This window comes from Mustela putorius, unplaced genomic scaffold (genome assembly GCF_011764305.1).
Source record: "Mustela putorius furo isolate JIRA1106 unplaced genomic scaffold, ASM1176430v1.1 tig00004220_pilon_pilon_pilon, whole genome shotgun sequence".
NCBI classification, from domain to species: Eukaryota; Metazoa; Chordata; class Mammalia; order Carnivora; family Mustelidae; genus Mustela; species Mustela putorius.
The window spans coordinates 38,247-52,941 of NW_025422333.1; the positions used below are offsets into that span (position 1 = coordinate 38,247).

The 14,695-nt window shown below is 35.7% G+C and overlaps 1 protein-coding gene across 1 annotated transcript in view; it reads right to left on the bottom strand.

Moving 5' to 3' along the window:
- The window catches only part of LOC123389936 (protein unc-80 homolog), a gene marked incomplete at its 3' end in the record, with an annotated part of 71,570 nt that overhangs the window by 35,960 nt on the left and 20,915 nt on the right, over positions 1–14,695 (bottom strand). Inside the window, 4 exon segments of the mRNA XM_045072832.1 lie at positions 2,348–2,520; positions 10,346–10,442; positions 12,293–12,399; positions 13,664–13,878. Of these exon segments, the coding sequence (XP_044928767.1) occupies positions 2,348–2,520; positions 10,346–10,442; positions 12,293–12,399; positions 13,664–13,878 (592 nt within the window).

Below are 14,695 nucleotides of genomic sequence, written 5' to 3' on the forward strand. Positions count from 1 at the left end.
TCTCTTGCTTTAGACAGGCATCTTGTTCTTTAATTAAGTGCCACCAGCCTCAGCTCTCCTGGAAGCTCATGATTCCCCACATTTTACAGTCACCATAGCATACATCAATACACACTGAACATTTTGGTATTTACTAACATTCAAAATGGCCAATATCCGGGAATGGAAAACTGACTGAAAAATCTTTTTTATTATTATTAAAGATTTTATTTATTTATTTTAGAGAGCAGACACAGAGAGAGCACGAGTGGCCAATGTTGGGGGAAGGGGGCAGAGGGAGAGGGAGTACCCAGGCTCCTCAAGAGCAGGAAGCCTGAGGTGATTCACTCTCAGGACACTGGGATCATGACCTGAGCTGAAGGCAGAAGGCAGACCCTTAAGAGACAGAACCACCCAGGTGCCCCCGACTGAAAAATCTTAAACAACAAGTCATTATTTTGGGTGATTACAGTGGTATTTCTATTTCATGTTTTAAGTGAAGTCACATAACTTGCTGGTCACTATCCTGAGAGCAATACCTGTAAATATCACAAAAGAATGTAATAAATTACATTATCAGGTTTGGTTGATTTTCCAAGGTAAAATATGTGTGGTCAAAGCTCACTTATTTGTGTGTTATAAAATCTGGAAAAGGGATCATTTGTACATAGGCTTAAAGTTTTTTGTTGTAAAAAAAAAGTTTACTTTAGTTTTTATTTTTTAAAAGAGAAAATAAAAGACTTTTATTCTTGATGTTTTACCTAGTATTTTGTACTCAGTATTTATACAGTGTAAGAAGAGTTTATTAAACCAGAGATAAATAAAGGAAATGAAGACACTGAGTTCAAAATGCATATCTGAGCCTAGTTTACCTGACAGAAACCCTTTTTAAAATAGATCCACTTTGGGATGCCTGGGTGGCTCTGTTAGTTAAGTGTTTGCTTTTGGCTCAGGTCATGATCTCAGGGTCCTGGCAGGGAGCGCTGCATCAAGCTTCTTGCTCAGTGAGGAGCCTGTTTCTCCTTCTCCATCTGCCTGCTGCTCCCCTGTTGTGTTCTCTCTCTCTCTCAAATAAATAAATAAAATCTTAAAAAAAAAAAAAACTAGATCCATTTTATATTCTTTAATCCCTTACACATGTATAATAGTATATGATGTTCAAAGCACTTCTGCACAATTAAATTCAACTGATCTTTTATATCTTTCCTCTAGTTGTTAATTAAACCAAGACTCAGAGATGTTTAAGTACTAATACATGACAGACATAAACTTAATAATAACAGAACAATAATAATGGCCAACTTTATTAAGCGGATACCTCATTTCAGGCAATCTGATGAGGGCTTTCTATTTAATGTGTCATTTAGTCCTTATACTTAGCTGGAGAATTTATTATTATTATTCCTACTTCCATTTTATAGAGGTTCAACTAGTAAATGTCAGAGTGATTTTAACCCAGGTAGTCTGAGCCTGGGAGAACCCTCACATCCTTTTAATCATGATGCTATACAGCCTACTTCCCAGTGAATATTTATTAATTTTTCTCTTTTCTTCTTTTACCTCACCAATTTTCTTCCTATTTTTACCATTAATGCTGAGGGAAAAAAACCACAATGCTACAAAAATCTATAATTATCTCAATAAATGCAGAAAAGGCATTTGACAAAGTACAATATCCATTCATGATTAAAAATATTAAAAAAACCCAAAACTCTTAAAAGTAGATTTAGAAGGAACATCCTCAACATAATAAAGGCCATATATCAAAAACTCACATCTAACATACTCAATTGTGAAAAACAGAGCATTTTTTCTAAGATTAGGAACAAGACAAAGATGTCCAGTTATCACTTTTATTCATCATAGTTTTGGAAGTCCTAGCCATAGCAATCAGACAAGAAAAAGAAATTGGTAAGAAATTAGTAAGAAATAAGTAAAACTTAAACTATTTTGCAGAGGGTCTGATACTATATATAGAAAACCCTGAAGATTCAACCAAAAATCTACTAGAACTAATAAACGAATTCAGTAAAGTCACAAGATACAAATTTAATATACAGAAATCTGTTGCAGATTGAAAATGCACTAATAATTAAGTACCAGAAAGAGAAACTAAAAAACAATCCCATTTATAATTGCACCACAAATAATAAAAATTGCATCACAAATAATAGCTAGGAATAAATTTAACCAAGGAAGTGAAAGACTTGTACTCTGAAAACTATAAAGCATGGATTAAAAGAAAAACAAAACAAAACAAAACACCTAACTCCACAGATAGGGTCAGGATTGGGGATTCATGCTTTCGTCTCTTAGCAGTATCAATTGTAATGGGAGACAGAGTAGATAAACTCTTCCAACAACTTACAAGATCCAAAGCAGCTGCCAGGATGGATGCATCAGGAATTGTCCCTGGCTCACAGCAGTTTAACAGAAACTGAAAGCGCTTCATGCCTTGTCGTATCGCTCCAAGATTCACCACGTTTTTGCTTTTTCCACCCTCTTGATTGGAAGACAGATGATCATCAAAACTGTGGCAACCTGTAGGTTTTTTTCCATGGTGGAAGAATGAAAAAAACAGAGTATAACAGATCACAGATTGAAAAAGAGCTTCAAAGTTATAACATGTTTTCTGCAGTGTTGGCCTAAAAACATTCTCCCTGACTCCATATCCTTCTTTTCCATCCTAATGCCTGACTGAGACACACCATGACTTTTGGGAATCTGGTGACAAATGGCATAAGCAAATGCAGAATTTTACATAATACTTAAATACAGGATCTGATCATTTTACTTATGGTCTCCTCTTTAAACTGACAAGAGCTCTTAGTATATTTAAAATGATTCTTCCTGTAATCAACAACTAAATGCTATTTTTATCAAAGATAAAATCTGTTACATAAATTGATATCAAGGCCAATAACTTGGTATCTCAGTTACGATACCAAGAATCACTGACTATTCGAGTTGTAAAGAATTTCAGTGTTTGGTTATTTAATTCCAGGATTTCCAAACCTAGCTATATATCAGAACTACCTAGCAAGTTCCTGAATTTCATCCAGACTTTCAGAATCAGAATTTTCAGAAGTGGAGAATAGGATTTTGTGCTTTGTAAGCCTCCCAGAAGATAATGATGCAGCCAGTCTGACCCAACACTGGGGTCAGAGATTGGGGAACCACTGATCCCTCCCCACACTTACTTTTCCATAGTTTAGCTGCCCATGAATAAGAATCACTTTGGAGCTTATTAAACACAGAATATCAAGTCTCATCCCTAGAGACTTTGATTCCATGTCTGTTTGCACAAACACTCCTTGTGATTTATTGCTGTAGAACGTCTAAGAAACATACATTAAGAAGAAATGATACAGAATATGATTTTCATCATTTTTATCCCTAGGAACATTTCATTTTCTTTCTTTTTTATTAATATACAATGTAATTGTGTTACAGGAGTATACGTCTGTGATTCATCAGTATTACACAATTCACAGTGCTCACCATAGCACATACCCTCCCCAATGTCCATCACCCAGCCATCCCAGCTTTCCCACATCCCTCCCCTCCAGCAACCCTCAGTCTGTTTCCTGAGATTAAGTGTCTCTTATAGTTTATCTCCCTCTCTGGTTTTATCTTGCTTCATTTTTCCCTCTCTTTCCCTATCATCCTCTGTCCTGTTTCTGAAATTCCTCATATCAGTGAGATCATATAATAATTGTCTTTCTCTGATTGACTTATTTCATTTAGCATAATACCCTCTGTTCCATCCATGTCATTGCAAATGGCAAGATTTTGGGGTTTTGATGGTTGTATAGTATTCCATTGTTTATATATATCACATCTTCTTTATCCATTCATCTGTTGATGGACATCTAGGTTCTTTCCATAGTTTGGCTATTGTGGACATTGCTTCTATAAACATTCAGGTGCACGTGCCCCCTTTGGATCACTACATTTGTATCTTTGGAGTAAATACCCAGTAGTGCAATTGCTGGGTTGTAGGGTAGCTCTATTTTCAGCTTTTTGAGGAACCTCCATACTGTTTTCCAGAGTGACCGCACCAGCTTGTATTCCCACCAACAATGTAGGAGGGTTCCCTAGGTAAATTTTTAAAAACTTAAACAACTCCTGAATTTTCTATAGCTTCTAATATATATTTAAAACGTTTTTTCTTATTTGAGGGTATTATGCTGAATATAGTTTTTTTTTTTAAGATTTTATTTATTTGACAGAGATCACAAGCAGGCAGAGAGGCAGGCAGAGAGAGGAAGGGAAGCAGGCTCCCTGCTGAGCAGAGAGCCTGATGCGGGGCTCAATCCCAGGACCCTGAGATCATGACCTGAGGCTTTAACATGACAGAGGCTTTAACCCACTGAGCTACCCAGGCACCCCTGAATATCGTTTTTAAAGCCATACCCAAACCCCTTCTCATGATTCTGAAATGTACTCTGACACCTAAGAATATACCCCTAGAATGAGAATCACTGACTTAAGAGCTTGCTTTAATTTCTGCTCAAACCATTCATTTGTGGTTGCCAACTCTTGGTTCTTACTGAGGAGTCACAAATCTGATTTCCAGAAATGACTTTCCCATCTTTTCCATTATGAATACCTTGATCTCTTCCACCCCTTACCCTACTTTCCTACCTGCTGCCTCAGCACAAAGGCACATGTATATATGTCTGGGATTTGTTTTAAAAAAATTTTGAAAAGCATAAAAGGTAGATGAAACAATTATGGAAATTTTGATCATTATTGCAAATGGGTGATGGATATTTGGGATCCATTAGACTATTCTTTTTACTTTTTGTCTGTTTGAAAATTTTCCCAAGTACAAAAAGAATGCCTCATAATATAATTAAAATATCACTGGGGAACCTGGGTGGCTCTGTTGGTTAAGTGTCTGACTTCAGCTCAGGTTATGATCCTGGAGTCCGAGGATCAAGCTCCATGTTGGGTTCCACACTCAGAGGGAAGTCTGTTATTCCTTCTCCCTCGGACCCTCCCCCTGCACCTTTTCTCTCTCACTCACTCATTCTCTCTCAAATAAATAAATAAAATCTTAAAATATTAAAAAAATTTTCCATATTTCATTTCTTATGGGTATATTTCCTTTTCAGATGCAAATATTCCATATTTAAAATTCCATTTTCAACACCCTAAGTATTTTTTTTCAAATTAGTGTGGCACATTTTGTATTAACTGCAAAAGGAAGTAGCACATAATGAATCTGCTGCTGGAAATAATCTGAATGTATCTGAAATGACACAAAGTGCATGTAGCTAAAAACTACAGATTAGAAACAAACACTTCCTAGATAGACTTGTTTCTAGACAGCTGCCTTTCAAAATGCTACTCTGTTATTCACTGGGCAATATCAAAAGTTCCAGAACCAGTAATTTCCTGTGATTTCTCCTACCTATATGTCACTTTATGAATCATTTACATATAGCACTTTATATACATCAGAGGAAATCTCTTCTGTTAAAAGAAATTATTAACCTTAGCAGTCCCTGAAACTTTGAATTTAAGATAGACCCCAAATATTTTTCTTTTTAATGAATCCAGTTGTTTCGTTATTTGTCATATTAATTAAGATTTACAATACATTAGGTGATAACAGCCTCAAATCTATGATAGAACTAATATATATGACAAGGTGTATGATCAATAAACTTATTCTTTTTTGAAATATTTTATTTATTTATTTGACTGACTGAGAGAGACACAGTGAGAGAGGCAACGCAAGCAAGGGGAGTGGGAGAGGGAGAAGCAGGCTTCCTGCTGAGCTGGGAGCCCAATGCGGGACTTGATCCCACCACCCAGGGATCATGACCTGAGCCCAAGGCAGATGCTTAACAGTCTGAGCCACACAGGCACCCCTAAATTTATTCTTTTTTTTTTTTAAAGACTTTATTTATTTATTTCACAGACAGAGATCACAAGTAGACAGAGAGGCAGGCAGAGAGAGAGGGGGGAGCAGTCTCCCTGCAGAGCAGAGAGCCCGATGCAGGGTTTGATCCTAGGACCCTGGTATCATGATCTGAGCTGAAGGCAGAGGTTTTAACCCACTGAACCACCCAGGCACCCCTAAACTTATTCTTTTTTAAAAGGTTTTATTTATTTGCAAAAGAACAGAGAAAGCATGTCTGGAGGGGGAGGAGGCAGAGGGAGAAACAGGCTTCCCACTGAGCAGGGAACTTATGTGGGGCTTGATTCCAGGACCCTGAGATCATGACCTAAGCTGAAGGCAGAGGCTTAACTGATAGAGCCATCCAGGTGCCTCAACAAAGTTATTCTTAGTCAACCAATTTATTAAGGATAGCTGCCATCATTTTATTGAAGGAGACATTAAAATAAGCTTTTCATCTTTTTTCTTAGTTATTTATTTGACAAGATAATGAATTTTAAAAGAAGCCTATTTAATATTACCAGAAGTGCCATTTGATCAAAAGAACTTCAGAAACAAAATGGCTAAGGAATCTAAGTAAAATAATGAAAGGAGAAGTGATCAAAACAATCTTTGTCAGGAAGAACCTATATTTTTTGCTTCACAGAATAATGGATATTGATTACAGGTATGAAGATCAGTAGAATCCTATGACTGCAGGCATAAGAATCATGCTTGTAACTAAAAGCTATTTATAATGAAAAATTTCCCTTGTATCTATATAACATTAATGGATAACCATGTATTCACTTCCACTTTTGAGCACTTAGTATGTGTTAAGTATTATATGAAATGTTTTTTCATGTGTCTATTAGCCATTTGTATGTGCTTTGGTGAGTACTGTGAAGTGTGTAAACCTGGCGATTCACAGACCTGTACCCCTGGGGATAAAAATACATGTTTATAAAAAAATATAAAATTAAAAAAAATTAAATTTATTGAGGCACATTTATAAACTTATATAGAATACAGTTTTTAGAATCTGTCAAATTTTAAAATGCATATTTCAAAATATAGTATTTCTTTAAGCACCATTTCCCATGGAATTTATGGCAGAATTGAGCACATAGAAAATATTCAGTAAATTTTAATGATCAATTAAAAAATTCAGTTTAATAAAATATCTTCCCTCAAGGATAACATGATTTCTAAAATGAAATATTCTTAGTAAATAGAAAAACATGGAAGAAAAAGATAGCTGATTACGAATGTAATTTCAGTTTTGTTAAATGTTCAGCAGAAGTATTTTTCTAAAGTTTTCATTTTTGAAAACTTTAGATTTTAAAGAAATTATTTTTTTTTAAGATTTTATTTATTTATTTGACAGAGAGAGAGACACAGTGAGCGAGGGAACACAAGCAGGGGGAATGGGAAAGGGAGAAGCAGGCTTCCCACCAAATTGAGAGCCCAATGTGGGGCTTGATCCCAGGACCCTAGGATCATTACTGGAGCTGAAGGCAGCTGTTTAATGACTGAGCCACTCAGGTGCCTCAAGATTTTAAAGAAATTCTATTGGCTATTGTATTCGATCTTAACTCAGTGAAGTTTGAATACTATATTTAAATTGAAGGTAAGAATGTTTGATGTTTGTTTTCTTTAACAACTTTAAAGAAACAGAGATAATATACGATTAAATTAAAATAAATGAGAAAGAAAGAACAATATATCTATAATGGATACACAGAAATCATTTACACATATGGATTGGAGAGAGACAGACAGACAGGGAGAGGGGGAAAGACAAAGGGAGAGGGAAAGACGAAACAAAGGCAAAAGCGGGCCCAGGGATAGATTTGTTCATTTGGCCAAGGGCAATAGTTGTAAATTACAATATACTAAGATAATGGTTTTTTCCTTTATTTATTTATTTTTTTTAGAATAGCTGAGGATACCTAACTAGTGCAAGAGATTCCAAAGGAAATTTTTTAATAAGCCAGAGAACATGGGCAAAGAATGATGGTGATATGCAAGCTATCTTCTCTTGCCAGTCAAAAAGCACATGAAATAGGTATCAGTCTTAGATTTTATAGTTTTGTCTTCTAGCTACACAGAAAGAGACTGTATTATTTCAGGTTTTGCTGACATAATCTGATCCCAGAGTTGGACTCTATGAATGTTCCATATCAAATCTTTCCTATTTGTGAAAATAAAATATAAAGAGGATCTTAAAATAAAATACAAAGAGGATCAAAGCTGGTATCTGCAGGAATCGTGGTAAAAAAAAAAATCTGGAATAAAAATGTTTATGGGAATGCTAATGATAACATGTTTAGAACTAGATTAAAAATACTGGCCTACTCCTTGAAGAAAAGGATAAAGAAATCAAAAGGAAAGTAAACAAGTCACTTATGCTTTCATCCTTTCCATCAATGAGAAAAAACCACAAACATGCAAGTACAGAAAAGCTTCTTTAAGGAGGCACCAAATGTGAGAGCCCCTACCCTGAGTTAATTCTCAGTTCCATGAAATTACACTCCAGTGCACAGAAAGAACTTACAGAAGTAATCAGAGTACTAGCCAAATGACATTCAGCTAACACAGCACATACCTGCAGAACACTCTTTAGTTCCACACTTCATTCTCAAAAAACAAAACAAAACAAAACAAAATTTTAAAAAAACCCACAAAAATCTATTTATAATACTGATGGTTCTGAATGCTAGGTATATCTTCTCTGAAATATCATGAGGAATAAAAAGACTCCATAAAGACTGAAAATGACAAAGGTCTTCGTTGTTAGGAAAATTCTTGAAACCACCGACTAATAAGTTTGATGTATGGCCTAACCAAATTCTGTAAGAGATTAGACCAACGGGAACTTTTTTAAAAACCAGAGTAATCATAGGAATCACCGTGGTTTCACAAAGAATATACTATTGAACTAAGCTGCATATTTCCTTTAGAGTGATAAGGACATGAGTTTTTTTGGTAAAATCTGATTTTTTTAAAAGATTTTATTTATTTAACAGAGAGAGAGATTTTATTTATTTAACAGATTGTGAATTTACTATTCACAAGTAGGCAGAGAGGTAGGCAGAGAGAGAGAGAACAGAAAAGCAGGCTCCCTGCTGAGCAGAGAGCCCAATGTGGGGCTCAATTCCAGGACCCTGAGATTATAACCTGAGCCAAAGGCAGAGGCTTAACCCACTGAGCCACCCAGGTGTCCCAAATCTGAGGTTTTTATGAAATGAGAAAGCGTTTGCTAATTGCTAGTAAATTAAGTATGTTTGGCTGAAAAATCATACCCACAAATTGTTAATTAATAAAAGTCAGCTAGAAGTGTCATAGGAATTGTATCTTTGTATTTGTCCTGGTCATTAATAATATCAACAGTTTGGATGAAAACCAGGGAAGTGAATCCTTATAGCACAATTGCAAAGAAGAAAAGATTCCAAATTCAATTTGTTTTGGGTTCTGACTCTTAATTTTTTCCTGGGCATGTGAATTAACCACCTCCCAAGTTAATGAAACAATAAATTTATTTTGAGATGAAGAATTAATAACGGCTATATGAAAATATAGCATTATATTCATTCATGTGGAGGTGAGTAGCAAAAGTTAATCCAAATTCAATACAAGCCAACTATAGGATGTAAAACTTGATAATGCAACCTTAAATTGTGATCATACACTTGCTATATCCCTGGAGCTTAATTGTTACACTGTTTATCACACTGATTAAAGTCACATATGATGCATGCATTCCATCTGAATCTCCACATTTTGTAAAGTATATCATCTAATTAGAATGCACTGTAAAATGGAATCAGGATGGTGATAGTTCTGGCAACTCTTCCATGCAAGGAGAAAAAATAGGAGTCAATAATGTTCAACCAGCAGAAGTGAGATGAAAAGCTAAACTAGCTGTGTGTGTGTGTGTGTGTGTGTGTGTGTGTGGCCACAGATATCATAACTGGGACTAGTGAATTAAATTTATAGATGAATATATTTTCAAGATATAAGGGGAGACCTAACAATTAAAACTCTCTAGTTCTGGAACAGGTTACTTTGTGAAGTAATAGACTCCTCTTTGGTGGAAGTATTCAGAGGGTGACTGGCCACCTCTCAGGAATATAATGTGCAGAATTCTTAAGTAGATAGATAGAGGGAAATCTTAAGGTTCTTTAAAGCTCCTAGATTTTAATAAAGGACAGAGAGCTGAAGAAGAAGCTCTTGTACTCTTCTTTGTAAACCTAATGTTCACTATGGAATGAAAAACACAATAGGACTTCCATAAATGTCTGTTGAACCAAATTGATAAAAATGAAGAAGCTATATATATAGTAGTACAACACACACACAAGAAAGAAATGAATAAGAAATCAATGGAAATAGAAAATGGACCATTTTATCTGATCAAATTTTTGTTCTGTATGATGAAAATTGGATGTAATTCTTAGACAGTACAATATTTACCAAGACGTTTGAAGAAATTCTCCTCTTCATCTCTTCCATTTTCCATTCCACTCCCTGGGCCACCTTCAGAAAGCTTCACTGCACTGGTAAATTTGACCTGAGGGTAAAAAGGCAATTCTTTGTTTTTATACTAAACCTTGCTTTTGAAAAATAAGTTATTTAGAATATGAAGATTACTTTAGTTCTTCTGACTTCCACATCAGTCAATATGGTTTATTCCTATGTACCAAAGAAAACAAGACTTATAACTAATTTGAAAGAGAGTCTAGTCATAGATTGAAAGTAAATAATCAGGCATCCTGAAAATAATTCAGCAGCTAAATGAGATGTTCTTAGAGATGTTTAATTTCAATAAAATACAAACTCAAATTCATGAACAGCAAGCCATATTTATCCTTTACAAATAGCATCACAGTTGAGAATGAGACCAAACTGAAAGATAGGCAAATAGAAAGTTTCAAATCTTTATGGAAAAAAAAACAGTATAAATTAATTCATAAAGTACCCTATAATTAAAGTGAAATAATGTGCTTTGGGCTTTTCCCTAAGTATTTAAATGTGCCCTTGATCTTGCCCTTAGGCCAAGTGTACTTAAAATTTTCAGCATGCAAGGAAGCTATGTGAGTAAGCCTCACATACTCTTAATATTTGGCCAATATTTTAGCAAAAGGATGTGAAGGAGGAATTATATTTTCTAAATGTCTTATGAGGTTGATATATTCTCTATATAATTTCAAAATATTACCATTAAAATAGATAGAAGAAAACTGGTTTTAGTGAGATTCAAAGCAGAAAGATTATAAACAAATGATTTAGATATAAAAAAAAAATGTAACTCTTGCCATAAGCTGGAAATTATAGTGACCAAGACCTGGATCATGTGCAGGGAATGCTCTTGTAGGAATTGGATTTCACTGAGAATCATTACCTTTTCCAAATAGTATGCTGTTACAATACTTAATAGTATTATGAAGAAGCACTTAGTGGGAGAAATCCTGAATTTCTTTATCCTTTTCAATAGGGAGAACTGTTTAAGTACTCACAAAAAGTAATGGAAAGAGGATGAAGTACATGCGTGTGTGTGTGTGTATGTGTGTGTTTTAATACATAAAGAGAATCATTAGAAAATTCTGCATCCTTGGGTAGGAGCTTGAAATGTCAGGAATTTCACATGTATGTTAAAAGTTAAAAATAGTTGGAAAATACCAATTTGGATGCCTTTCATTTCTTTTTCTTGTCTGATTGTTGTGGCTAGGATTTCCAGTAGTATGTTAAATAAAAGTGGTGAGAGTGGAAACCCATTTGTAACAACATGGATGGATCTAGAAGGTACAAGACTACATGAAATGAGACAGTCAGAGAAAGACAAATATCAAATGATTTCACTCTTGTGGAATTTAAAAACAAAACAAAACAAATAACAAAAAAAGGAGAACAAATAACAGACTCTTAACTATAGATAACAAAATGGCGGTTAGTAGAGGTGGTTCCCAGCGGGAAGTGGGAAGGGTGAAACAGGTAATGGGGTTTAAGAGTACACTTTTCATGATGAGCACTGGGTACTGTACCAAATTGTTGAATGACTATATTGTATACCTGAAACCAATATAACACTGTTAATTGTTAATTATACTGGAATTAAAAATAATAATAAAAATAAAGCTAAAACATTAAAATAGCTGGGAATTAATACCTATGTACATATCTAGATCTGCATTATAATTTTATGTAAATTTTTTGTTACTCTTTTCTTCCTTTCCATAATAGCCTACTACTTAGATATCTTAGTTTTCATTGTTCATTTAAGTTTCTAAACTTTGCTCAATTTGAAGAAAGTTTCTTCAACTCTTTGTTATTTGGCCCTTCCATGTGTTCAACATTTCTTGGTCCTGACATTTTTCTACCAGCAAATCCAACATTATCTTATATAAGTGATATCCTGTTTACCTTGGAACTTTGCCTGATGAAAGAGAGGCGGTCCACAGAGCTGATGTCCAGAAGGTCCTCCACACCATCTGCTAGGCCTGAGAGGGAGGACCGCTTCAGCCAGTTTCCTATTTAATAATTTTGAAAATTTAGATCAGTATAGCATTTTCCTCCCAAATGAATTAAACAGAAATGTCAGCATGTGCTCAAAAAGCAATGAAAATTACATGGCTTGCTGTACACTGAAGTGAAAACAAATGGTTTTCAAAATGTATATGCTTTGAATATTGGATTATAAAATGATGAGACTGAGTAAGACCAGAACAAAATGAATTTGGGCCTCTTTGGTGAATAAAACCACAATCCATCCAGTTCTCCTTGACACTTTTCACATCTTCCGATAAGTCCTGTTGATTTTACCTCCTAAGCATTTATCGAATCTGTCCACTCTGCTGTACATGGTCAATCACCCAGTCCAAGTTTCCATTACTTATGCCTAGACTACTAAACAGCTTTCTAATTGGTCTCCCTCAACCAATATGCTCCCTCCAGTATGTTGCCCATGTAAGGGATCTTTCAGAAAAAGCTAACCTGCTTGCATTATTCCCTTGCTCAATATCCCAGCTGGGCTACGTAGGGCTGTAAGACAAAGGCCAACCTTACCTGCAAGGTCCACAGGCTTTAGTCCCCATTGCATTGTCATAATCCTGCAGACGCTCTTCTCCTTGTCTTGTTTCTACTTCCCTCACTTCCTACTGCCTCACTACTTCTACTCCCTCACTATTCCTAATACTTTTACAGATTTTATTGCTACCACTTAGTACACTTTCCTTCTTCATTCGCCTAAGTACCCTGAAGATACTTCACTCACTCCTAATACTTTCACAACTTCCTTCCCTCACTCCTAATACTTTTACAGATTTTATTGCTACCAGTACCCTGAAGATCTTAGTATCACTTCCTCCAGGGAGCCTTCTCTGATCTCTGCCTCCTCCTCCCCATTTAGGTCAGACCTTACTGCATACATTCACAGCACAATATATATTTCCTTCATAAAATTTATAGCTTCCAACCACACTTAGTTGTAGGATTATCTGTTTTACTGACTGTCATCCCCAATAGATTTTAAGTTCAGCAAAGTTGGGCACTGTGTCATTTTGCTTATCGTTTAATTCCTGATGCCTAACATCATAGTGTTTGGACATAATAAGTGCACATAGTTGGGGTTTGAGAAATACCTGCTGAAAAAAGATGAATGAATGAATGAGCCAGCTTAAGCCTTGTGACTTGAAGGCTTTCCTTTTCTCTACCCTACCATGTGTTGCTTTGATTATGAGTTGATTTGAGGACATGGCAGGGAATAAGAGAATCCATAAATAAATACAGACATACTTTTACCTATGGGGAGTTTAAGTTTCTTCCGGAGGGAAATTCTGCGGGACCGTGAGCGGGTACGACGGTCCGAGGTGGTCCCTGAATGGGCAGTGGTGCATTCCGAAGTATCCTGTTCAGACTGGCTGCTGGTGTCACTCGCTGCACTCTGGGATTTGAACATCTTGCGCCAGAAATCCTTCCGCCCTAGGTTGCCCCCTTGCATTTGTTCATCACTGAAAGCAAGCAAAGGGTAGAATTAAATGTCTGACAACACTTGGGAAATTCTCTTAAATTTCTTTCAACTTCCTGCCAGTGATATTTATGCAATTCATGCAGGATGATCTTTGATGGGCTGGGATTTAGGATGAGTCAGAGGGGAGTGGAAGGAGTGAGACCAAGGTTGACTCTGAGGTCTTCCTGGAAACAGTCATGTCTCAGCTGGCAAATAGAGGTAATCATTTTTTCCCCAGCTTTAATAAAAAGACCAAATATTAGCACAGGTATTCATCTGTGGGTGTGAGTCATAATAGTAAGAAGCACTTATGATGTCTAAATATTTCACTTTTTTTTTTAAGTTCCCAGAGGCTTGTGCAGTACTGTATGTCACTTTCCAGCCCCACCCCAGCATAGTATAATTCTCAGCACTAAATAAGCTCACAAAAGATATTTGAATAAATGACTAAGTGAAATGTAACCACACTCAGGGGCTGCATCATTCTACAATTGTTTACTAAATTATTTTCATTGTGCCTAATGATTTAGCTTTCTCAGGGCAAAGACGCTTAAGTAAGGTTTAAAAGTAAAAAAATTAATCCAACTCAATATGCCAAATGAGGACACATCCAAAGGGATTTTTGACCAAGACATTTCACAAGAGGGAAAAGACAAGTGGCCAATAATATGCTGAGGTTAATCTCACTAGAAATTGGGGGACAGGGAAGGTCCACTGAAATGGGATCCCTATTTTCACTCATTAAATTGGTAAAGATTAAGGGAGGGGGAAGAGAAAGCAATTGGTGACTGTCATCCTACTAGTGATGAGATAGATTC